Source organism: Zootoca vivipara, chromosome 6, assembly GCF_965207765.1.
Source record: "Zootoca vivipara chromosome 6, rZooViv2.hap1.1, whole genome shotgun sequence".
Taxonomy (NCBI): Eukaryota; Metazoa; Chordata; class Lepidosauria; order Squamata; family Lacertidae; genus Zootoca; species Zootoca vivipara.
The window spans coordinates 87792481-87817639 of NC_142589.1; the positions used below are offsets into that span (position 1 = coordinate 87792481).

The 25159-nt window shown below is 50.0% G+C and overlaps 1 protein-coding gene across 5 annotated transcripts in view; it reads left to right on the forward strand.

Annotated features, from left to right (window-relative positions):
• PTPRS (protein tyrosine phosphatase receptor type S) overlaps positions 1–25159 on the forward strand; it is a 282909-nt gene that overhangs the window by 205236 nt on the left and 52514 nt on the right. For 3 of the 5 annotated variants that reach the window (XM_088672957.1, XM_060275383.2, XM_035118880.3), the window contains 8 exons: positions 3881–4186; positions 8348–8541; positions 12572–12689; positions 12986–13576; positions 14343–14440; positions 14599–14855; positions 20056–20149; positions 21656–21868. In XM_088672957.1, coding sequence (XP_088529083.1) covers positions 3881–4186; positions 8348–8541; positions 12572–12689; positions 12986–13576; positions 14343–14440; positions 14599–14855; positions 20056–20149; positions 21656–21868 — 1871 coding nt within the window. The remainder of the gene's footprint in view (positions 1–3880; positions 4187–8347; positions 8542–12571; positions 12690–12985; positions 13577–14342; positions 14441–14598; positions 14856–20055; positions 20150–21655; positions 21869–25159) is intronic. The other 2 variants (XM_035118881.3, XM_060275384.2) reach the window with 1 other exon arrangement.

Here is a 25159-nt window from a genome sequence, read left to right on the forward strand (position 1 = left end):
CCATGTGACGGCACCGTCCCCCTGCTGACGAGGGCTTGTCTTTGAGAAAAGTCCAGATGGTGGGGGCATCAAGTGAGTTAGCGTCTCGTTCTTTCAAGGAGGCAAAGCATTGGAGGAATGCCTTAGAAACCCACCAGGAGTGGGGTCTGGCCTCCCCGGCACCAAGCGACCCTAGCACTCTCGTAAGAAAGTCTTATAAAGTTAGCCGATGCGCGGAAGGTAGGTAAAACAGACTACGAGGACGCTGGAAGTACTTGATTTATACTTTTTGTATAACTAGAGGAATTATTATTATTATTATTATTATTATTATTATTATTATTATTTTGTTACAATCATTATTTTCCTTCTTTTGAATTTGTCCCCCCTTTAATGCAGCGACTTGCTTTCGTTACTAATTTTCCGTTGCTGCCCCCAGGCTTGCCATTTGCTTTTTAGTGCCATCTTCCACCCCCAGCTTTCTTCTGAATGTCTGGTGTGTTGGAAGAACATTAGTCCAGGGGTTGCTGATAAGGCTGTATAGCAAGATGCTTGGACTTCTTGATTACTCATGAAAACGGTGCTCTATTAAAAAGGCTGTAAGGCCTGGGTGTGCCCATAATGCGAAGGTCTGCGGAAGCTTGCGGGGGGGGGGGAGAGAGAGTTGACACCCCAAATGCACCGCCCAAAACCTCGCAGTGATAAGAGGCACCCTGTTGCCTCTATCTGGAGTTGGTTTGGGGGGATAAAAGACAGCTAGCCTAGGCTACTTGTGACCTTAACAGCACACTTAGTTACAGGTACACCCACCCCCTGGCTAACTTAAGAGACCTCCACTTGGATTGCAACCCCGATTTGCAAAGTAGGAAAACTTTGCCCCTCTCCCTGCCGTGGTCCCGATCTGGACCACTGCAGCTTTACAGTACCAAAAAACATGTCTTGTCCGAATTAATGGGAGCGTCGTTTTGTTTTTTTGTATTGGGGTGGGGAAGCCAACCCTACACTCAAGGGGAAGAACGGGGCAGTTAAGACCACAAGCTGGAGAAGTGCCAGAATTTGGGGGGGGTGGAGGGGAGAGAAGATGAGAACATCGTCTTCGAATTCCGAACTCAACTCTCTACGTATCTCGAAAGCAGCTTTGTAGCAAAGGCCAGTGGATGTGTGTGTAGCACAGCCAACTTTTCTGTTTAGTTTTGCCTAACCTCAGTATTCACTGAAGCCCTGGTTCCGATTGTTATTTCAGCAACCCAACAGCTGTATTCCCACCTGAGTTGGGAGATTTGGGGCATTGATTTAGGAAGAGAGCAAAAACAGGACGATGGATCCAGAGATTCATCGCTAGAGATAATTGATTGACGCTGTGTGTTTGCACTCATTTTCAGAATAGTCCTCTCCAGCATAAGTCAGAGGTGGCCCATTGAAATTAATGGATGCAATTTACTTTGGCCTGATAATTTTGGTGGGTCTACTCGTGAGTAGAGCTTAGTTGGCTATAATAACCCTTCTAATACTCCGGGAAGACCCTCCTGGTTTCCCTCTACCCAACCCTGTTGAAACAGGGTAGGCTGTTTATATGTATATTAGCAACTTTGGGGGGAAAGAAAGAAAGAAAATATAAAATTGTGATGCAAAATTAGCACCGTAACCCCAGTGTGAAGAGAGCTGCCTTATGAAAGACTCGTTGATCTTCAGCAAATCTTTACGCCATGAGCACCACGGCTCTTTGGCAACTGGGGAACTTTAATTTCATTTGCATATCATTTCCTGGAAGGAACTGCTTGCTCAGGAGCAGCAAGCCCACCCAAAAACCCCTTTCAAGCAGGTGTTCAGCAAGAGGAAGGGGGTCTGAGGACCGCCGTAGGTCAGCGACAGAGCATCTGTTCTGCATGCACAAGGTCCCGGGGTCAGTCAGCTGGCATCTGCTGGTAGGGCTGAGAATGTCCAATGCCTGAAACTTCAGAGAGCCCCAGACAGCTGCCGCAGTGCCAGCCACCAATGGGACAATGATCTGACTTACTTTAAGGCAGTTTCCTGTATATGCCAGCTCTCCACTGGGAACCATGAGGACTAGAACAGGGGTCAGCAAGTTTAATCTTGCCTGGACCGGATCGATTCCACAGAGATCCCTCCGTGGGCTGGATCGCGCATGCAATATTCTGCATCTCCACAGACGCAATATTCAGCGCGATTTTTGGCGCTGCGGAAGCGAGGCGCCGCGCTGGTTTAGTGCAGCGCACGAGCGGGCAACTCGGCTCGTGGGCCGGTCAAACGACCTCCGCAGGCCGCTTCCAGCCCATGGGCCTTAGGTTGCAGACCCCTGGACACTTACGATTTACACTTACAGGAAGGACCGCACAGGCTTTGCATGCAGAAGTTTCCAGGTTCGATCCCCAGCATCTCCAGTTAGGACTGGGAACACTGCCTGCCTGAAATCCAGCAGAGCTCCTGCCAATCAGTGTAGTCAGTCCTGCGCCAGATGTTGCAGAGGCGCAAAGCAGCTGCTATGCTTCTGTGTAGCCCTCAGTAGGAGGGACCCCTTTGCAGTTCTTCCCTGGGGAAATTGGCAGCCGCGAAGTGGGGAAGAAAAATTGCCCTCCTTCCTCTGGCCTCCAAATAGTATTTTGCAGACAAAGGCCACGTCTACTCCAAAGCAGCACTGCCTGCCGAAATGTGTAGCAGCAGACTGGACTGCTTAATAGTCAAGTAGATCTGATGGCCTGCCTTGGTCAAAGGACTGGTCTGCCTGGGGAAGGTCGGCCATTACGTCCAGCGGAAACGAGCCGCTTCCCTGCTTCACTTTTCTGCTGGCCTCCAGCACCTGCAAAAGTTTCTCTTCCGCCTGGGAAGAATTGGAGGAGGCGTCCAATCCTTTGGACCGGGGAGAACCGAGGGAAATTTCCCCTTGCCACCACCAGGCTGCTTTTGCGGAAGCGCTGCCGAAAATCACAGCAGGATCCACCACCTACATGGGTTTTTCTTGTTAAAAATGGGCACAATCTCTTCCGGAGTGGGGGGGGACTCTTATCTCCCCTCCCCCCAATCCACGTAGATGAGTAATTTTGACTGTTGACCTTGGCCACATTCACACCGTAAAGCTCTGTGCTGCCGCTTTAAACAGTTTAACCCACAAAGAATCCTGGGATCTGTAATTTGTGCAGGGTGCTGTGAGTTCTTAGGACAGGCCTAGGCAAACTCCGGCCCTCCAGATGTTTGGGACTACAATTCCCATCATCCCTAGCTAACAGGACCAGTGGTCAGGGATGATGGGAATTGTAGTCCCAAAACAGCTGGAGGGCCGGAGTTTGCCTAGGCCTGTCCTAAGAACTCACAGCACCCTGAACAAATTACAGATCCCAAGATTCTTTTGGTGCTCGAAGTGGCATCGTAGCGCTTGAAGCACACAGTGCGAAATTGACCCTAGATAGATTCTGTCCCGAAGGAACGGGCAGGAGTTAAATCTGTAGTGGCCTTACAAGCAGTTGAGGAGAGACCTTTGCCTATCTGTGCAAGCCACTTATTTTGCTTTGTACGATTCGCATCGCAAGACTTTGTACGATTCGCATCGCAAGACCCTTGCTTTGTTTCTGTTGCAGTTTTGGCTTTGTTCGTTTTGGTTTTTCTTCTTAATTTAAAGGAAGCAGAGCTCCTTTTTTATTATTTTTAATTTCTCCCCCCTTTTAAATTTTGTCCTCCTAAGCCAAATTTTCGTACGTTTCGTTTTAGATTTTTTTGTTATCATTTTTCCTGTTTTTTCTTTTCCCCCCTTCCCCATCTTTTGTTGTTTTCCCGACCCACCCACCCCCCGCTGTCCCCAATACCTCTCCCCTTCCTCCTTCCCCCGACGCCCCCGCCCCCAACTTCCCCTACTGCTACCTTCTTCCCTCCTCCCACCCAACAACAGAACCGTCCGCCCCCCCTCGAGACGTAAAATGTGTCAGCACCAGATCCACGGCCATTCTGGTAAGTTGGCGCCCCCCTCCAGCCGAAAGCCAAAATGGCGTCTTGAACGGATATAGCGTTCGCTACCGAGCCCTGGACTCAGAGGACACAGAGCCGAGAGAGGTGACCAACATTCAGGCAACCACCAATCAGATCCTCCTGGAATCCCTGGAGAAGTGGACGGAATATCGCATCACTGTGGTGGCACACACGATTGTGGGACCCGGGCCAGAAAGCTCGCCGGTCATCGTCCGCACCGACGAAGACGGTAATTGATTCCTCCTCGTCTCTGTTGAGCCTCCTGGAGGGTTAGGTCAGAGATATTGGGTGGGGCAAGGAGGGAGGACAGGGTGAGGGCTGTCTTACCCATAGGCGCTAGCTAGGGGTGCGGGGCACCGGGCTCTCAAGGACGCCAGGCCAAGAGTCCGGGGCCTGAGAATTGAGTCCGGGGAAGAGCCTGCCTGTCGGTCAGAGTGCCCGCAGTAGGCTCTTCTGCTGCGGGTGGCTCTGTGCCGCGAGTTCAGTGGCGACCGAGCCAGCGAGACGCCGAGGCGGCTGGTCGGCTCCGCCCTCCTCCGCGCCTGGGAATGGGCAACCTGGGGGGGGGCGCCGGGCAGATTTTTGCACCCCGGCGCTGCATATGCTTAAGACAGCCCTGGGCAGGGTGTCACAAAAAGGAGACTTTTAAGGCAGGGTTTCCAAAACCTGTGCACTCTCCATCGCTCTTCCTGGTAACTTCCAGGCTGGGCTACCGCAATTCGCTCTACAGGGGGCCACCCTTGAAGGCGACTCAGAAACGTCAGTCTGAAATGCAGCCTCCCAGAGTGGCTGGGGCAACCCTGTTGGGTTGCAAATACAAATGTGTAGTTCACTTTTTAAAACATTTTATTTCCAAGCCCAATTTGAGGTGTTCATGTTGGTCTTTAGAGCCCTCAGCGACTTGGGCCGCAAATATCTGAAAGGCCGCCACCAGCCCTCTCGGGTGCTGAGATCAACAGTGGGGGGGGGGTCCTTGCTTGTTCCTTAGAGTAGCAGTGATGGCCCAGAGGGACAGGGCCTTCTCTGTGGCAGCCCCTAAGGTAGCCATGGAAATCGCTGCATTCAGAGGTGCGCCTGGCACCTTCATTGTAGAGCTTGCAGAGAATGTCGAAGGCATGCTGTACCTCTGGCTTTTGGGCCCCAACTTACTCTCTTATCATTGTAATTCGCTTTAAGCTGCTTTGTAATGTTTTTTTTTGACGTCGTAACCTGCCCTGGGACCTTAGGATGAAGGGCAGGCAATAGACAGACAAAACAAATCTCAGTTGCTTAGACTATGGTGGTGATAATAGCTAAGGCTGCAGGTTCGATCCCCTTACGGGACAGGTCCATACTTCACACTTGCTCCCCTACAAAAAATAAAATAAAAATATCTGCTTTCCACTGGTGTATGACTGAGGGCTTAGCTCCATCCGAAGAGCCTCCTCCCCTTTATTTCTGCACGAGATTAGCCCAGAGCGGGGACTCATGCAGAGACACAACTCTCTTAGAATAATTCCATGATGTGTGCGTGCATCTGGTCTCACGCTGGCAGGGGGAACCTCCCTGCTCCAAGTGGAAATGTATTGGAAAGAGGGGGTGCTGGAGCAATCACGCAGAGGTGCAACAGGCAGCCTTTCCCTCCCTGCCTTTCTCCCAACGTGGTTGGGTGTTCAGTATGCCGTTAATTAATTCCTAGTGGCGCTTTGTTTGTTTTAGAGGACTGCAAATATCCCACTCTGCCAAAAACTGAGCACCCGAAGCCATGCCTGTAACGTAGTAAGATAAACCAATTACAGTGTAGGAGCTTCTGGAACAATTTTAAAAAGAGAGAGAGAGAGACTTGTGTTAGGATTTAAGGACTATATCGCTCCTTTGTTTGAGATATTCTTTTATCTCCGCATTGTGGCATTTTAGTCTGTCAGTGCAGTGTTCGTGGGACGGAGGGGGGGCTGTCCCTCGACATAAATAATTCCCTTTGTTGACTGTGCCCAGTTGCAGGGGGTTGGACTAGATGGCCCTTGAGGGGCCCTTCCAAATCTACAATTCTGCAGTTCCGCCCAAAGGCAGCTGGAACCTGAAGCAGGGGGCTGAGGGATTCAAGTGGATCTGGCTTCTTCGCCATGCGCTGTTCTTCGCAGCACAATTTGCTTTTAGCAAATGCTGAAGATGTCCTTCTTTGATTCCTGGGATGAGTGTTTTGAGGGCCCACCCCAACCTGTGATTCCCACATTGTGTGTGGGGGGGGGTTGGTCTAGATGACCCTTGGCCCCCCTTCCAGCTCTCCAGTTCTGCAATTCTAACAATCCTGCCCCACTCTTCCTCTGGCTGCCGTCCGTTTTTAGCTGTTTTTAATTCTGAATTTTCAATTGTTGCAGCCTGCCCTGGGACATTCCGGTGCTGGTGCGGATAATAAATTTAATAAGAAGAAGAACAATGCTTTATAGCAACGGTTCTCAAACTTTTTTTCCCTAGGCCACCCTTTCAGAATACCAAAAAAAAAAAATAGCTTGCACTACACCGATTTTTTTTTATTCACAGGAAATATATTTGAAAATCAAAACAACGCCTACTAGTGCTTGATTTTGAAAAGATATCTATCCATATTCTGAAAATAAATTTTAAAAATTGATGCTATGCTATATTACACTGAAGTATTTAAATGTTTATTTGATTGTCCTTGAGTCTTCCTACCTAACCTATCATAGAATACAGTGGTACCTCTACTTACGAATTTAATGCGTTCCAAACGTACATTTGTAAGTAGAAAAAAATTGTAAGTCGAATCCCATGGGAATGCATTGAGAGAAAAAATTCGTAAGTAGAAGCAACCCTATCTAAAAATTTGTAAGTAGAAAAAATCCTATCTAAACCGCATCCAAGATGGCGGACGGAGCTCCATTCGTAAGTAGAAACATTCGTAAGTAGAGTTATTTGTAAGTAGAGGTACCACTGTAGTAGAGTTGGAAGGGACCCCAAGGGACATCTAGTCCAACCCCCTGCAATGCAGGAATCTCAACTAAATCATTCATGACAGGTGGCCATCCAGCCTCTGCTTAAAACTTCCAAGGAAGGAGAGTCCACCACCTCCCAAGGGAGTCCGTTCCACTATCAAACAGCTCCTGCTGTCAGAAAGCTCTTTGTGATGTTCAGTCGGAATCTCCTTTCTTGTAACTTGAAGCTGTTGGTTCGAGTCCTACCCTCCTCCAGAGCAGGAGAAAAGCAAGCGTGCTCCCTCTTCCATGTTGACAGCCCGCCACACCCTTCTGAGAACCACTGCTTTGCAGAGTGGGATTAACTGACTCAGATCACCAAGGATTCTGGGTGGCCGAGATAGTATCCTATCTTAAATCCTGCTTTTGCTTGTCAGCATCCATGGCAGCTCCAGGTTAGGCCACCGTTAGTCATCATCATAGACAGCACTGAGCTACATGAGCCAATGGCCACTCGTTGTAGACCGCCGTTTCTCAAACTTGGGCCCCCAGCTGCTTTTGGACTACAACTCCCATCACCCCTAGCTGCCAGGAGCTAGTCAGGAGCCGGTCAGCAATGAAACACCTGGTGTCAATGAACACTTTATTCAAGGAAACGAGGTCGGCCCAGGAAACCAGGCCTAGTGAGCAAAGCCACTCGCCCTGGCAAGACTTAGCCCCTATGAAGCAGTTGCGAGAACTGAAGGTCCCTGCCCTCCCACAGCCTCTCCTTCGGGTCCTTCCCCAGCAATCTGAGACTTCTCTAACTTATATGTCTCTGCTCCACCCTCTTCATGCCTCTTCTGGTTCTGGGAGACCAGCGGGGAGGGTAGCTGGTCACAGCAGGAAGGAGCCTGCCTCATCTCTTGTCTCCTGGTTCCCCTACTCTGAGTCTGGACTGCTCTCTGCCTCGGCCTCTTCCTGCTCACTAAACCCTGTTGCCTCTCCTCCTCCTGCCAATCTTGCCGGGCTCTGGGCCTTCTTCCCCTGGGGGGTTCCCTTGGGCATTCCCCAACTGGTGCCTCCCACCACTCCTTTGCATCCAGGCACCCCCATGACAACACTACGCAGCAGGACCAGCGGTTGGGGATTGTGGTAGTCCAAACAACTGCTGGCGACCCAAGCTTGAGAACCACGAGGACTAGTGCCTTTAGATATAAGGGAGATGTTGCAACTCACTCATAAGGCTCACTCATACACCTTTGGGACCTGACACTCCTGAACCGCTGTGCTTGCGTAGAAAATAAAATTGGGCTAAATGGCAAAGAAGCCAGTCTCGGGACCTTTGAACCCAGGATGCTTTGAGCTTCGTGTGAGATCTCCCCCCCCCCCCCCGAAAAAGTGCATTTCCTGCGTTAAAGCTGAAACACGCACCTTCTCTCCTTCTCTCTCTCTCTCTCTCTCTGTTCCTCTGGCTCCTTCCTTTCCCTCTCTTTCAGTGCCCAGTGCCCCGCCACGCAAAGTGGAGGTGGAGGTTCTGAATTCGACCGCCATCCAAGTGTTCTGGCGCTCGCCGCTCCAGAACCGCCAGCACGGGCAGATCCGCGGCTACCAAGTACACTACATCCGAATGGAGAACGGAGAGGCCAGCGGTCTACCCCAAATCAAGGACGTGATGCTGGCTGACGCTCAGGTGAGCACAGCTGCTGCTGCTGCTGCTGCTTCTCCTAATGATCTACGGTAGCCTAACATCCATTGTCTACTCTCTGCTGACGTCTGGGTTAGGCTACTGCAAGGTGCTAAGTGTGGGGCTGCCCTTGAAGATGGTTCAGAGCCTGGGCATATAACACCCAAGTCCTGGCTGACACCCAGACTGGACTGCACGGGCTACCAATTAGTTTCCTTGTCCAATCTAGCGTTGGTTTTGACCTACGGAGCCTTATGCAGCTCAGGACCAGCCCAGTACCAGCGCCGAGGGCCTTCTAGCAGTTCCCTCGCCTCGAGAAGCCAAGTTACAGGAAACCAGGCAGAGGGCCTTCTCGGTAGTGGCACCCGCCCTCCCACCAGAGGTCAAAGAGAAAAACATCTACCAGACCAGGCACCCCCAAACTACGGCCCTCCAGATGTTATGGACTACAATTCCCATCATCCCTGACCACTGGTCCTGTTAGCTAGGGATGATGGGAGTTGTAGTCCCAAAACATCTGGAGGGCTGAGTTTGGGGATGCCTGTACCAGACTTTTAGAAGACATCTGAAGGCAGCCCTGTTTAGGGAAGCTTTTAATGTTTGATGGACTATTGTATTTTAATATTTTGTTGGAAGCCGCCCAGTGTGGCTGGGGAAACCCAGCCAGATGGGCGGGGTATAACTAAATAAATATATTATTATTATTATTATTATTATTATTATTATTATTATTATTATTAACCTCCAGGACCGCCTCTCTCCTTATGAACCAACCTGGACCCAGAAATGGTCCTCCAAGGCCTTTATCTGTGCGTCCCCCCGCAAGGGAGCTCTAGAGGGTGGCAGCATGAAAACAGGCCTTTTCGGTACTTTTAGTCAACAAGGCAAAAGCATTTTCCCCACCACACTTCGGCTCTTAGTTATCTGCAGCCTCTTGTTAGTGGGTGGGATGTTTTAATCCTGCCTTTCAAAAGAAAAAAAAAGAATGTGTTTCAGATGTTGATAATGCTCTGTTTCATATTGCTTTTAACGTTATGTGCTTTGATTATTTACTGTGAGCGCTTTGAATTGCTTTGGTAAGAGAGAAAAAAGCTCTGTGGCGCTGTGGGTTAAACCACAGAGTCGAGGGCTTGCCGATCAGAAGGTTGGCGGTTTGAATCCCCGCGACGGGGTGCGCTCCCGTTGCTCGCTCCCAGCTCCTGCCAACCTAGCACGTCAGAGTGCAAGTAGATAAATAGGTACTGCTACAGCGGGAAGGTAAATGGCGTTTCTGTGCGCTGCTCTGGTTCGCCAGAAGCGGCTTTGTCATGCTGGCCACATGACCTGGAAGCTGTACGCCGGCTCCCTCGGCCAGTAAAGCGAGATGAGCGCCACAACCCCAGAGTCGGTCACGACTGGACCTAATGGTCAGGGGTCCCTTTACCTTTAAATATGTTGGTGGTTAAACCTGGGAGCTTCCGAATGCAAGGCAAGATGTGCTTCTGCTGAGCTCTGCCTGCATTAAGTATAAGTTGCCTTCTACTGAGCCTGACCCCTGGTCCATTTGGCTCAGGATCGTCCACACGGACTGGCACCAGCTGTCCAGGGTTTCAGGCAGGGACTGCATGCAAACAGGTGCTCTAACCACTGAGCGACGTCCCCCCACCCCCTGAAAACAAACCTTTCACCTTGAAAATGTTCCACGCTCCGAAAAGGGTCGTCCCCCAGATGCTGCCTTTTTCTTACGTAAGAATCATAAAATTTTAGTTGCGGGGGGAGCCCAAATGTCATCTAGTCCAACCCCCCAGTAGTGCATTCTACTAACCTCATCCCTCCTTGGACCACCCCCTCTTCACGGGCTTCCGAGAAGCGGGCTATTATGCTTCCGAACTGCTCCTCTGCAAACTTTCTCTCTCTCTCTGTCTTACACATTTCTCTTTCCTCTTTCTGTCCTTAACCGCATACCCTCTTTTGCTCAGTGGGAAACAGATGACACTGCAGAATACGTAAGTACGGACTCTTTCTTGTCCGGGTGACCCTTTGGCTCTGCTCTGCCACCCCCTTCCCTTCCCTTCCGTTGGTGATGCTATGGCATTTGTGGACTTCATACTTTCGCCCTTTTTCTCCTCCCATGCCCCCTTCCGGCAGTTTCCCTTGCATCGCTCCGGGCAAAGGGAGGCCTTGCCAGGCCGTTTAACTGGCCCGCCATGCAGAAGCAGCTTCTGTCCGCTGTCATCTTTGATGTCTCTCCCGCTTTATAGCTCTCAAAACGGCTTACAAACACACATGTACAGTCTGGGGCAAATCTGGCCCTCCAGACTTCTCTACCTGGCCCAGGAAGCTCTCTCCAGGCACCCCCACCCCCTCACCAGCCCTGATTCGCACTCCCCTTCGATGTTTTTCCGAGCGCTTCTTGGGAAGCGTAGTTTGTTCAGAGGGCTGGAATTCGTTCGCCTTGCCTGGAGGATGGAGAGGGGGAAGTAGGGAAAGTAGCAGAGTGTCCAAAGGTGGTGTTTTCATTAGTTGGCTCTGCCTTCTTTGGCAGATTGCACTGCCCGCCTCTGACAAGTGGCCCCCTAAGGTCGCCCAGGAGAAAATGCAGGACCCCCCCCCCCCGGGTTCGGGCGGGGAGGGACCTTCCCCACGCTTGCTGCACAGGAACAGAGACTGCTCAGTGTCCTTGCAGAACCAGGATTCTCCAAGCAGCACCATCCTGTTCTGTCCAGGGGCCATATCAGACAGAATCTCCCTCCCACCTCCTCTGTGGCAAGCCAGCAGGGCCTCCCTTAGCCCATGGCAGAAGCGCTCTTTCCTTTGCTGGGAAATATGGGGAGGGGGGGGGACCCAGGTGGCGCTGTGGGCTAAACCACTAAGCCTAGGGCTTGCTGATCAGAAGGTTGGCGGTTCGAATCCCTATGACGGGGTGAGCTCCCGTTGCTTGGTCCCAGCTCCTGCCAACCTAGCAGTTCGTAAGCACATCAAAATGCAAGTAGATAAATAGGAACCGCTACAGCGGGAAGGTAAACGGCGTTTCCATGTGCTGCTCTGGTTTGCCAGAAGCGGCTTTGTCATGCTGGCCACATGACCTGGAAGCTGTACGCCGGCTCCCTTGGCCAATAATGCGAGATGAGCGCTGCAACCCCAGAGTCGGTCACGACTGGACCTAATGGTCAGGGGTCCCTTTACCTTTACCTATGGGGAGGGGGCAGGTAAGCCCCAGCCCAAAGGATTGATCACAAGACAGGCACACAACTTGAACGGCAATGCCCATGAACTTTGGGTTCCCGGCCCCCTCAAATGTTTAATTGGGGGGGGGAGCCAAAGGGACCTCGGCTCCTGTGTTTGCTGCCCTCCTGTCTCTGAAACAAGGGAGCGGTCCCAGCAGTTGGATGTTGCTTCGCCCGTGGCAGGGAGACCCCGACAAAGTGCCTGGAGCTGACGGGGCAGGACCCCAAAGCAGCTGCATTCACAGTCCAAAGAGGCACCCCCGTGTCTGGAATTAAATTGCCCCCGCCCCGCCACTGCCCCCACCACCGCCCCCAAGCACACATGCATCCTTTTCCAGAAGCGGCCTGTCGGGAGGGGAGGGGTGCATGGCGTTTGCACGTGAAAAGGAGGTTTCTAATCTCCTTGAAGCTGCTGGGTTCTCTTTTCCTCTCCTCTCCGCCGAGACTCTGAACTCCTTTGAAGAACCTGGCAGAGCGTTTTGACAGCGGAAGCATTTTCTGCCGAGATAGAGGGAGAGGTGCTGGGAGGCAGATGGAGGAGCAAAGCCCCCCCCCTCTCTCTCGGCTGCATGTTTTGCATAAAGAGGATTCCTCAGAGCCGCTTGTGCGTGTGCGTGCGTGTTTTCGTAGCTAAACTGTGTGCATTTCCTTCCCGCAACCTTGCAACCCCTCTTTTCCTTTTTCTCTCGCTTGCGTTGTGTTCCCTGCATGCAATCCCCCTTGTTGGTTCTCCCGCTACCACCAAACTCAAAGTGTTCTGCCTTCGATATTTAAAAGGGTAAAAAAAAAAAATATCTCTCTCTCTCCTTCTCTTGGATTCCCGTCCCCAGGAAATGATCATCGCTGGGCTGCAGCCAGAGACTGCCTATTCCATCACTGTGGCTGCCTACACCATGAAGGGAGACGGCACTCGCAGCAAACCCAGGCTGGTCGTGACCAAGGGGGCAGGTGAGCATCCCTAGGAGGGCAATACTGCCAGCCTTCTTGGCAGGGCTGTTGCACAAAGGCAACTGCAGAATGCTTTCTTTTCTGTTTTTAAAATCATTTCAAAATCTTATTATTTTAACATAATGACCATTCCAAAACCCAAAAGTGCAGCATCAGGGTGTTGCCTCATGCCGTATACAAAGCAAGGGATAAATAAGAAGCAAAAGAAATGTTAGCACCCCATTATCAATCAAGACGGTGTGCGATTTACTGCTGCCTCTCCTCCTGACCTGGTCTGCCTCTCTTCTGTTCTCAAGTCCCAGGGAAGCCGATCCTGTCCGTCCACCCGACTCAAGAAAACGCCCTGCTGGTCAAGTGGGAGCCTCCCCTGGACGCAGAGGGCCAGGTGCTGGGCTACCGCTTGCAGTTTGGTCGCCGGGACGTTGACCCCTTGGCGACGCTGGAGTTCTCCTCGGATGAGGACAGGTACACCGCCACCAACATCCACCGAGGGGCCACGTACGTCTTCAAGCTGGCCGTTAAAAGCCGGTCCGGCTTCGGGGAGGAAGCGGTCCAGGAGCTCACCATCCCGGAAGACGTGCCCAAGGGCTACCCGCAGATCCTCGAGGCCAGCAACATCACCTCCAAGTCCGTGCAGTTCCACTGGATGCCCCCTGTCATGGCCGAGAGGAACGGGGTCATTGTCAAGTACACTGTGGCTTACCGAGAGGCCGCCTCTTCCGGGAGCCCCCAGGAGAAGGAGCTCCCTCCGTCTCCCGAGAACTCGTACACGCTGAACGGCCTCAAGCCCAACACGGCCTATGATGTTAAAATCCGAGCCCACACCAGTAAAGGTCCCGGGCCGTACAGCCCTTCTGTCCAATACCGGACGTTCCTCCTGGACCAAGGTAGGACTTGCCGGCTTCTCCACGGTGACTCTCTCTCCCTGTATCCTGAGCCGCTTCTGGGAGGCAGAGAAGTAAAAAAAAAAAAGCACCACAAAGCGATTAAAAATGAAATAAAAACAAAAACACGCAGTCCCGCAAATCAAAAGCCATTAAGCTCCCCGCTGGCTTGGAAGACAGGCGTGTGAGTACGTTCCTTTTTGTAAAAAAAATCAAAATCAAAATTAGAAAGGCAGGTGGCTTCTCTCTGCCTTCGGCAGGTAAGTCCTCTTTCCTCTTTCTTCCAAAAGTCAAGTCCAGACAGTCCTCCTTGATTGACAGCTGGGCGGAGCAGTCGCTATCACAGGTGGGAGGAGCCTTTTCTTCTGCTTTCTCCTTTGCTTTTTCTCTTTTTCTCTTTCTCTTTCTCTCTCTCTTTTTTTTGCAAACCGCAAAACAGGGGAAGGGGAGATAAACGAAACACGAGCTCCACACGACAACCCCCCCTTTTCTCAGCAGCCAATCAGGAGCTACGTAGGGGCGGGCACAGGGAGGAGGGGCGTGTCCCGTTGTGTGATGTCATGGCGCCAGGGTTGGGTGCGGGATGGAATGGAATGGAACAGAAGGGGCAACCTTTCTGGGCGGAAGCCGTAGCGTTGTGTATTTCGGAAGGCATTGCCGATTGGTTGGAAGATGCTTCTTGCCGGTTGTTTGGAATTCCCAAAATGTGGCTCTTTTCACCCCGCCTCCCTTGCTCCCCGTCTCCCCTCACTGCTTTTCTTTCCAACAGTTTTCCCCAAAAACTTCAAAGTGAGGATGGTGACCAAGACGTCGGTCCTCCTAGGATGGGAGTTCCCCGAGAATTACAATTCTGCCGTTCCGTACACGGTACAGATTTATATTACGTTTGGGGAGCGTTGTGCTCTACCTGTCGGGGTGGGTAGGGGGTGGGGGCCCCCCTTTCACCCCGAGGTTCACATTCCCTCACTTGCCAACCTCTCGTAAACCTCGACTCGCTTCTCCCCTGTCCCCCCCCCGAACTTCAGATCCAGCATGAGGGCAAAGAGATTGAAGTTGACGGCCGCGCCACTAAGAAGCTCATCACCAACCTAAGACCTCACATGTCGTACAAGTTCATCCTGAAAGGTCCGAAGGGGACCTTGGGGAACCTCCAGCAGCAGGTGGAGGTTTCGACGGCAGCCAACCTGCTCAGCCGGAAGCCGGAGGTGACCTACAGGCACGATATGGACGGGAGCATCATGGTGAACCTGCCGGAAGTGAAAGGCTCAGATTCACCCGCGCAGTACGTAAAAGTTGCAGGGAGGTCAAGCAACCTGCAGCCCACAAGCCTGGTTTCACGTAGCTCCCTGCCAGGGATTTTAATGTATTTATTTCTCAGAGCCTAGGGCTTGCTGATCAGAAGGTTGGCAGTTCAAATCCCTGCGACGGGGTGAGCTCCCGTTGCTCGGTCCCAGCTCCTGCCCACCTAGCAGTTCGAAAGCACGTCAAAGTGCAAGTAGATAAATAGGGACCGCTCCGGCAGGAAGGTAAACGGCGTTTCCGTGCGCTGCTCTGGTTCGCCAGAAGCAGCTTTGTCATGCTGGCCACATGACCCGGATGCTCTCTGCGGACAAACGCCGGCTCCCTCGGCCTATAGAGCGAGATGAGCGCCGCAACCCCAGAGTCGGACATGACTGGAGCTGATAGTCAGGGGGCCCTTTACCTAATAATGATGACAACAATGTCATGCTGGGGTGGGGGTTGGGGGCTTAAACACGTTGCCGAGTTCCCCAAAAATAGACCAGAGGCAATTGTATTTCACCCAGCAGAGCTTTGCTGCTGCTGAAGGCAAATGGGCATAATGGTCACAAATCCAATGCATTCAGGATTGTCCCTGCTCATAAGAAATCCAGTTGCAGTGGACTTAACTTAAAACTTACAAGAACTTATTATAAGAAGACTAAACCTTAACACTATGGCATACAGAGCGCCACACCAAAACAAAGAGATAGAAAGAGAACGTAAGTAAAAACCAGGCTCCTTCTGGCCTGACTATTATACCGTATATTCCAGCGTATAAGGCGACTGGGCGTATAAGACGACCCCCCTACTTCTCCAGTCAAAATATAGAGTTTGGGATATACAAGCCGTAACGAGTATATCCCAAACTTCCAATGCACACCAAATAAAAATTTTCTGTATCTCTTCCAGGCACCGAGGCGAGTGGGGGGGGGGAGTAAGGGGCTGCCGCTTTCTTTACATGTAGGGAGGAGGGGAGGGAGGAAAGCCCCGCGCCTCCCCTCTTCCTGCAAGGAAAGAAAGCGGCAGCCACTTACACAGTCGCCGCATACGGCGGGAATGCGTCCACGGCCGTTTTCGAGCTCCCCCCACCGTATGCGGCGACCGCAGATCTTGTACCCGGCGTATAAGACGACCCCCAACTTTTGAAAAGATTTCCCTGGGTTCAAAAGTCGTCTTATACGCCGGAATATACGGTAGTTAGCATGACCTTGACAGAAAGAGATAACAGAAGCTTGTTGAAACCAGCTGTGCTCAGTTTCTCGGAAGGAATAACCCAAACAAGAACTGTCTTTCACAAAGAGAGGAAACCTTCCAGAACCCTCCAGAACTAAACAGAACAGGAAAGATCTCTACACATCAGATCAATATTTTCTGTACTAAGAAATGCAAACAGACAAATAATAATAATCTTCTTATTAATATGCTGCCCATCTGACTGGGTTGCCCCAGCCACTCTGGCGGGCTCCGGACAAAATATTACAAACACAATAAAAACACAAATTGCCGTATATCCCGTTTTTTGGTTCTTAAAAAAAGTTGTGGGATATTTTATTGGTTTTCTAATAAAACGACATTCGATTTGATTTAAAACTTCTGTTCCGCTTTCCCAACAACAAATGTTGAGCCCAAAGTGGCTCACGGGAACCACAACAGCATTAAAACACACACACACACTGCAATCACTATGCTATCAAACGGATTAACATATAAATAAAGCAAATTTGTCAAAATGATTAATACAGATCAGTGGAGTTGTAGTGATTCGAGGTATCAGAAAACATCAAAAGTCAGTCGTTGAAATGATTCATACAATTGAGTGCAGCCATGGTAATTCAACACGGATCAACTTCAGCAGAACCTGTGGAGTGTCGCAGGCGTCCATTATTGTTCGCTTGTTCGTTTTTCCTTTGCTTCATAAAAGGTATACACCGCTTGATTGTCGGATGGGAAACCCCCAAAGCAGTTTTACAAAAGAGGGGGGGGGACAATATAACCTCATCATACACAAAAATTACAGCTGTAATTTAAAATGTACAGAAAGTTAAATTTGGTGGCAGCTTTTGAATAAGCTCTATAAATAAAGGTTAAGTGGGTTAAAATAGATATATATATACGTAAAGGTAAAGGGACCCCTGACCATTAGGTCGAGTTGTGGACGACTCTGGGGTTGCGCGCTCATCTCGCTCTATAGGCCACGGAAGCCAGCGTTTGTCCGCAGACAGCTTCCGGGTCATGTGGCCAGCATGACTAAGCTGCTTCTGGTGAACCAGAGCAGTGCACAGAAATGCCATTTACCTTCCCGCCAGAACGGTACCTATTTATCTACTTGCACTGGCGTGCTTTCAAACTGCAACGTGGGCAGGAGCTGGGACCAAGCAATGGGAGCTCACCCCGTTGCAGGGATTCGAACCGCCAACCTTCTGATCAGCAAGCCCTAGGCTCAGTGGTTTAGACCACAGTGCCACCCGCATCCCTCTCTATATATATACATAGATGCATATTAATATTTTATTATGATTTTGCTGATAAATTTAGGTAATAGGTTTATTAGAGTGAAAAGAGGTTGAGAAGGACGGGAAGTCAAATTTATGAAGATACATACTTCTTTTTATTTTGATGAGTTTGATTTACAGACTATAAAACATCTTTGATGTATGGATGTAACTATGGTTAATAAAGCGTTTAAGAAAGAAAGAAAGAAAGAAAGAAAGAAAGAAAGAAAGAAAGAAAGAAAGTAAGTTAAAACCTCAAGAGAACAGATTAAAACTCATACAAACCTCCTAAACATCTGAGCAGGCCTTGCCTAAATGTCTCGAGCAAGCACTGAAAATAATACAGAGAAGGTGCCTGCCTGATATCAAGAGGCAGGGAGTTCCAAAGTTTCAGTGCCGCCACATGAAACAATTAAGTTCTTGCAGGTGTTATCATGTGGCACCTGCAGTGTGGTGCCAATTACACCAATCAAAGTGGTTGAATAGGTGCAAGGCGATCCCATAGGATCATAGAATGGTAGAGTTGGAAGGGATCCCCGGGGGTCATCTAGTGCAACCCCCTGCAATGCTGGAATCTCAGCTAAAGCATCCCTGACAGATGGCCATCCAATTTCTGCTTAAAAACCTCCAAGGAAGGAGAGTCCACCACCTCCCGAGGGAGACCATTCCACTATCAAACAGCTTTTACTGTCATAACGTTTTTCCTGATGTTTAGTCAGAGTCTCATTTCTTGTAATTGAAGCCATGGATTTGAGTCCTACCCTCCAGAGCAGGAGAAGAGAAGCTTGTCCATTCTTCCATGCAACAGCCCTACAGATAGTGGAAGATTCCTATCATATCTCCTCTCTGTCTCCTCTTCCCCAGGCTAAACATACCCAGCTCCTTCAACCATTCCTCATCAGGCTTGGTTTCCAGACCCTTGATCATCTCAGTCACCCTCCTCTGCCCACCTTCCAGCTTGTCAACAACATCCTTAGAATCATAGAATCATAGAGTTGGAAGAGACCACAAGGGCCATCCAGTCCAACCCCCTGCCAAGCAGGAAACACCATCAAAGCATTCCTGACAGATGGCTGTCAAGCCTCTGCTTAAAGACCTCCAAAGAAGGAGACTCCACCACACTCCTTGGCAGCAAATTCCACTGCCGAACAGCTCTTACTGTCAGGAAGTTCTTCCTAATGTTTAGGTGGAATTTTCTTTCTTGTAGTTTGAATCCGTTGCTCCGTGTCCGCTTCTCTGGAGCAGCAGAAAACAACCTTTCTCCCTCCTCTATATGACATCCTTTTATATATTTGAACATGGTTATCATATCACCCCTTAACCTTCTCTTCTCCAGGCTAAACATACCCAGCTCCCTAAGCCGTTCCTCATAAGGCATCGTTTCCAGGCCTTTGACCATTTTGGTTGCCCTCTTCTGGACACGTTCCAGCTTATCAGTATCCTTCTTGAACTGTGGTGCCCAGAACTGGACACAGTACTCCAGGTGAGGTCTGACCAGAGCAGAATACAGTGGTACTATTACTTCCCTTGATCTAGATGCTATACTCCTATTGATGCAGCCCAGAATTGCATTGGCTTTTTTAGCTGCTGCATCACACTGCTGACTCATGTCAAGTTTGTGGTCTACCAAGACTCCTAGATCCTTTTCACATGTACTGCTCTCAAGCCAGGTGTCTCCCATCCTGTATTTGTGCCTTTCATTTTTTTTGGCCCAAGTGTAGTACTTTACATTTCTCCTTGTTAAAATTCATCTTGTTTGCTTTGGCCCAGTTGTCTAATCTGTTAAGGTCATTCTGAAGTGTGATCCTGTCCTCTGGGGTGTTAGCCACCACTCCCAATTTGGTGTCATCTGCAAACTTGCTCAGGATGCCCTCAAGCCCATCATCCAAGTCATTGATAAAGATGTTGAACAAGACTGGGCCCAAGACAGAACCCTGTGGAACCCCACTAGTCACTACTCTCCAGGATGAGGAGGAGCCATTGATGAGCACCCTTTGGGTTCGGTCAGTAAGCCAGTTACAAATCCACTGAATGGTAGCATTGTCTAGCCCACATTTTACCAGCTTCTTTACAAGAATATCATGGGGCACCTTGTCAAAGGCCTTGCTGAAATCAAGATAGGCTACATCCACAGCGTTCCCTTCATCTACCAGGCTTGTAATTCTGTCAAAAAATGAGATCAGATTAGTCTGACATGACTTATTTTTCAGGAACCCATGCTGACCATCCTTCTTAAATTGTGGTGCCCAGAACTGGACACAGTATTCCAGGTGTGGTCTGACCAAGGCAGAATAGAGCAGGACTATGACCTCCCTTGATCTGGACACTAGACTTCTGTTGATGCAGCCTAGAATAGCATTAGTGGTTTTTTGGGGGTTTTTTTGCTGCTGCATCACCTGGTTGACTCATGCTAAGCTTAACTGCAGCGTCACTTCTGCAATTGAGGGATAGCTCAGTCGGTAGAGCATGAGACTCTTAATCCCAGGGTGGTGGGTTTGAGCCCCACATTGGGGGGGGGGGGAATCCTGCATTGCAGGGGGCTGGACTAGATGAACCCCTGTGGACCCTTCCAGCTCTTAAAATTCTATGGTATTTCATTCCACCTTTAACCTTTTTTTTTCTTAGCTAGGTTGGCGCTTCGCTGCCGTTCTCTCTTTCCTTTTTAGCCTGTTCCCCATCTCAGTTCCTTCTCCTTTCCCGATCTGCCAGGGCATACTTCATCGTGGTTGTCCCCCTGAAGAAATCCAAAAGCGGCCAGTTTCAGAACATATACCACAGTCCGGAAGAGATGGACTTGGAGGAGGTGAGTGACAGCCGTCGTTCATGTGCCCCGCACCCTAGCCCTCTTGGGTACACTCGGGGTTGGCCCAGGATATCTCCCAGAATCCTCTTGGGTAGATCAAAGCTCTACGATGGTGGGGGGCAGTGGGATGATTTAGGGGGTGCAAAGAGGCGGAGGGGGGCGCGCTGGAGCAATAAATGACTTGAAAAGCTGGTATCACTCTATAAAGTTCATCCGGTTTGTTGAATTCATTCAACTCGCTTTTGAATAAATGTGCAATTAAATGTTGCTTTTCTGGGTTTTCTTTAACTGTTCTCCTTTTCAGTGGCTTCTGCAAACCACTGTTCTGAACAATGCTTTTTATAGGGTAGGGGGAACTGGGGGTGAGTTTATGGAACCGGGGGGGGTGGGGGGCAAAAAAGTTTGGGAAGCACTTCTCTAGGACCTCAGCAAATGTTGGAGGAAGTTAACCCCGGATGTTTGCAGAAGCCTACAAACTTGTGTTTGTCCTGTACTCCCCACCCTGCCCTGCGGTGGGTAGAAGCAGCCCAGCAGAAACTTTTTCAAGCTACCCATGAGCTTGAGGAGAAAGGGTACCGCACCTCAAAACCTGCATGTTTCTAGCTGTGGGCACTCACAAGTTTCCAGTCCTCATTGCCGCAGGGAGAAGATTTGAATGTGGTCCATAGGGAAGTTTTAAGTAGCCCAGGGATGGATGGTTTGGGACAGGTTGTTGCGGGGTGGCGAGGGGGAGCTTCTGCCCTCTGGATTCTGCAGAACTACAACTCCCATCAGCCACAGCCAACATGGGCAGATGCCAAGGATGGTGGGAGTTGTAGTTCAGCAACAAGCAGAGGCCCAAAAATGCCCCCCACATCTGGCTTAGAAGGAATTTCCATAGCGGTGTGGAGGCCCAACACATTTTCAAATATAAGCCCTCTTCCAGGGGCATATTTGGTCTTTGGTCTCCGATTCGTCCAAAGAATTGTAAAGTTGGAAGGGACCCCCGAGGGTCATCTAGTCCAACCCCCTGCAATATAGGAATCTCAGCATGGGGTCACCCATCCAATTGGAAACCTCACCAGGCCCTGCTTAGCTTTGCAAATGTGCTAGCAGTTTTATTGCTGCACCGCTAGGAAGGTCTGCGGCCCTGAGGGATAGGTCAACACGAGACTCTTAAATCTCAAGGTCATGGGTTCGAGCCCCACGTTGAGTGAAAGATGCCTGCATTGCACGGAGTTGGGACTAGATGATCCTCAGGTTCCCTTCCAGCTCTGTGAAGAAGGATTTATATCTGCAGGAGTGGGGGATATGTTGGTCTCAGTAAACAATGTCCAGACCCTTATATTTTCTTCTGAGACCGTTCTCCAGGTCCCTCCTTTGAGGGAGGCTGGTATAGTTTAATAAAGGAGGACAGTAATCATGCTTTTGGGCACCTGGAGGCTTCTGTCTTGCCTTCTTCTCAATCTCTGTGGTGCCTTGCGTAACTGATTTGAACCTCCCCCCCCCCGTGGTCCCCTTCCCCAGTTGATTCAGATCTCCAGGCTGCAACGCCGCAGCCTCCGCCACTCCCGCCAGCTTGACCTCCACAAACCCTACATCGCCGCCCGCTTCAACACCCTGCCTTCCTACTTCATCCTTGGGGACATGAAGCGCCACGACGGCTTTGAGAACAAAGCCTTGGAACCCGGTCAGAAGTACGTCATTTTCGTCCTGGCCGTGCTGCGGGCATCCGATTCGGTGAGTCCTCTCCTGCTTCTGAATTTTGCTTTGCGCGTAATGCCCTGGATTCTCTTGGCTCAGACGCGCTGCATCCAATGTAAGTTCGAATCCGCCAGAAGCGGTTTAGTCCTGCTGGCCACAGGACCCGGAAAGCTGTCTGCGGACAAACGCCGGCTCCCTTGGCCTGAAAAGCAAAACGAGCGCCGCAACCCCATAGTCGCCTTTGACTGGACTTAACCGTCCAGGGGTTCTTTACTTTTATCTTAGTGCAAGGGTTTCTTTTTGCACAACAGGACTTTTCCTTACCCCACACAGTTCTGTTCTGGGTTCCCTCCCAAACCCCCGCAGAAGGAGATTTGGGGAGGGTGTAGAGGTAGACACAGGGAGGAGAAGGGGAAGTTTGCTTTTTGGCAAAAAGAAATCTTTGCACAGATGAAAGTGTCGCTTGGATAGCACCCTGACGACATTGCCTTCCCCTGCAAAGTTCTTCTCCGGTTTGCTTCCGATTTCTGAGCCTACTCGCTTTGGGAGACAGATTGGCCAACTCAGCAGTAAATGCAGGGGGAGTTTGCAATTGGATGGCTGCAACGCACCTCCATAGAAAGCAACAGATTTAGCAGGAATTCTATAATTTTTGCAAACAAAAAAACGGTAAGTGTCTGAACCCACATGCATGTCCAAGCCCTCACAAACACACCAACGAAGGGATTGGGATCTTTTGCTGGAGTTATAATGTGTGCTTGTTATGCATACCGTGGTGCCTCACTAGACGAATATAATTCTTATAACGAAAAATTCGTCTAGCGAATCCCAAAGGAATGCATTGAATTTATTATTATTATTATTATTATTATTATTATTATTATTATTATTATTATTTTGCCCATAGGAACGCATTAATTGAATTTCATTGCATTCCTATGGGAAACCGTGATTCGCTATATGAATTTTTCACAAAACGAATTCGTCTAGCGAGGCAACCTCCGCTCGAAAAATCTCTTTGTTAAGCGAAAAATTAGTCTTACAGGGCGTTCGTCTAGCGAGGCACCACTGTACACGCTAACACTTAACCTTAAGCCTGCAAGAATTTCTCCCACCAAAGCAGGGGACGGCAAACTAAGGCCCGCAGGCCAGATCAGGCCCAATTGCCTTCAGGATCTGGCCTGCTGACTGTCCGTGGATCGGCGTGGGGATTCTGTTCATTCAGGCTGCGCCATTTTCTTTTCTGCGCCATTCCATTCCCTTTCCCTCACACACACCATGGCAGCACCTCCTCCCTCCCTCCTCCTGGCTTCTCCCCGCCCTGCCTAGAGGAGGAAGGGGGCTGAGCCATTTTAAGCAGCCCCTCTCCGGAGGCAGCCCTTTCTCGCCGCTCATCTTCCCTCTGCCGCCACCCCCCGGTGCTCCTGTGGGCCAGAGAGCGGGGCGGACGAGCTCGTTCTGCCTACCTATGAGAAGCGGCGGCAGCCCCTGGGAAGGTAGGGACTGGGGTTTGGGCTGGGGGGTGGAGAGGAGGACTACTTGCCCCCCTCACCTCTTCTTCCAGCCCCCCCCCGCTGCCACTTCTCCGGCCCACCACAACGTCTGAGGGACAGTGGACCAGCCCACGGCTAAAAAATTTGCCGACCCCTGGACCAAAGGAGTAAAGAAAGCTTGGTTTATTCTATGAAAAAGAAGTGATAGAATATATAAATGCTGCTTCGGACAGCAAAATTACAATTTAAGCAGGCAGCAACTCCTACAATACACACACACACACACACACACACACACACACACACACACACACACATCTGAAGAGCGAAAGATCCCCTAACTATTGTTTAAAAAAGCCTATGGGTGTGACCATTTTGCCATCAGGACCCACACTAAGAGGAAGAAATGGAAGGGAAGAATATACCCGTCCTTAAAGCAGAGCAGGTGTTTGCTGTTCCTTGAGAGCGCCCAGAAAGAGAGAATTCCTCATTGGAAGATAGCCAACGAACTACCGAGAATCTGGGAGTTTTATAATATTTCTTGCTAATAGCATCTTACTTAGTGGGGAAGGCGGTGAGCAATTTGAGGTGAGCAATTCCTGCCTTCCCTCCAGAGCTTCCTGCCCATTTCTCTCACCTTATCCATCTTGCAATTTAAGAGTTTGAAAGAACTCTTTAATTTCCTAGCGAGAAAATGACTAAAACTAGCCAAGCCAGTTTGCTTCCCACTCTGGTGTGTTGCTTAATTAAGGAAAGGGTGAGAGGCTGCGATCGTCGAGATTAACTGAGCTTGGCCATGTCATTTGTCTTCCCCCTGCCTTTACATTATCATACTTTTGTCTCCATGGCTTCCTGTCCAAGTGGTAAGTAGACTGTATACTTGGCAAATAAATCTGCATGCCTCCACCTTTGCAAGGTGTGGGGGCATTTCCTGAGCGCCTTTAGGATAGTTTTGAGGGCAGGTTGGTACCAGGGCTCGGGAATGGTTCATCGCAGAGGGTCTCCTGCTTTAAATTTAATGTCTGCCTTCTCACTGATGCTGTGGTCCACAGCAATAAACCATAGAAATAAGTTCAGAATCGCACAAGCTCCTCTCCTAGTCTTGAAAACCCCACCAGTGCCAGATATAGGGTGGCAAGCCAATAATAATAATAATAATAATAAATCCCTATATTTATACAGGTACCAACAGAGCAGATTGTTTCACTGACGTTACAAATGTTTCTATGATTTATGCTGCATTGTCTGCACAGTACATTCTGTTCTGTTAAAAGGTAAAGGGACCCCTGACCATTAGGTCCAGTCATGACCAACTCTGGGGCTGTGGCGCTCATCTCGCATTATTGGCCGAGGGAGCCGGCGTTCAGCTTCCAGGTCATGTGGCCAGCATGACAAAGCCGCTTCTGGCGAACCAGAGCAGCACACGGAAACGCCGTTTACCTTCCCGCTGTAGCGGTACCTATTTATCTACTTTGACGTGCTTTCAAACTGCTAGGTTGGCAGGAGCTGGGACCGAGCAACGGGAGCTCACCCCGTCGCAGGGATTCGAACCGCCGACCTTCTGATCGGCAAGCCCTAGGCTCTGTGGTTTAACCTACAGCGCCACCCGCATGGGTTCTGTTCTGTTACTACAGTGTATTGTTTGTAAGTTGCTTTGGGATTCATTTGAATGAAAAGCAGCCTAGAACTACTAATAAATAAATCAATATCCATTTTTTAAAAAGCACAAAAAAGCTTCGACCCAGCTTTGAACCCTTTCCAGCAAGTTTTTTTGTTTAGTTTCAAATGTATACTTGCCATCGCAGACCCCTGCAGAACGCCCACCAGCGTTCAT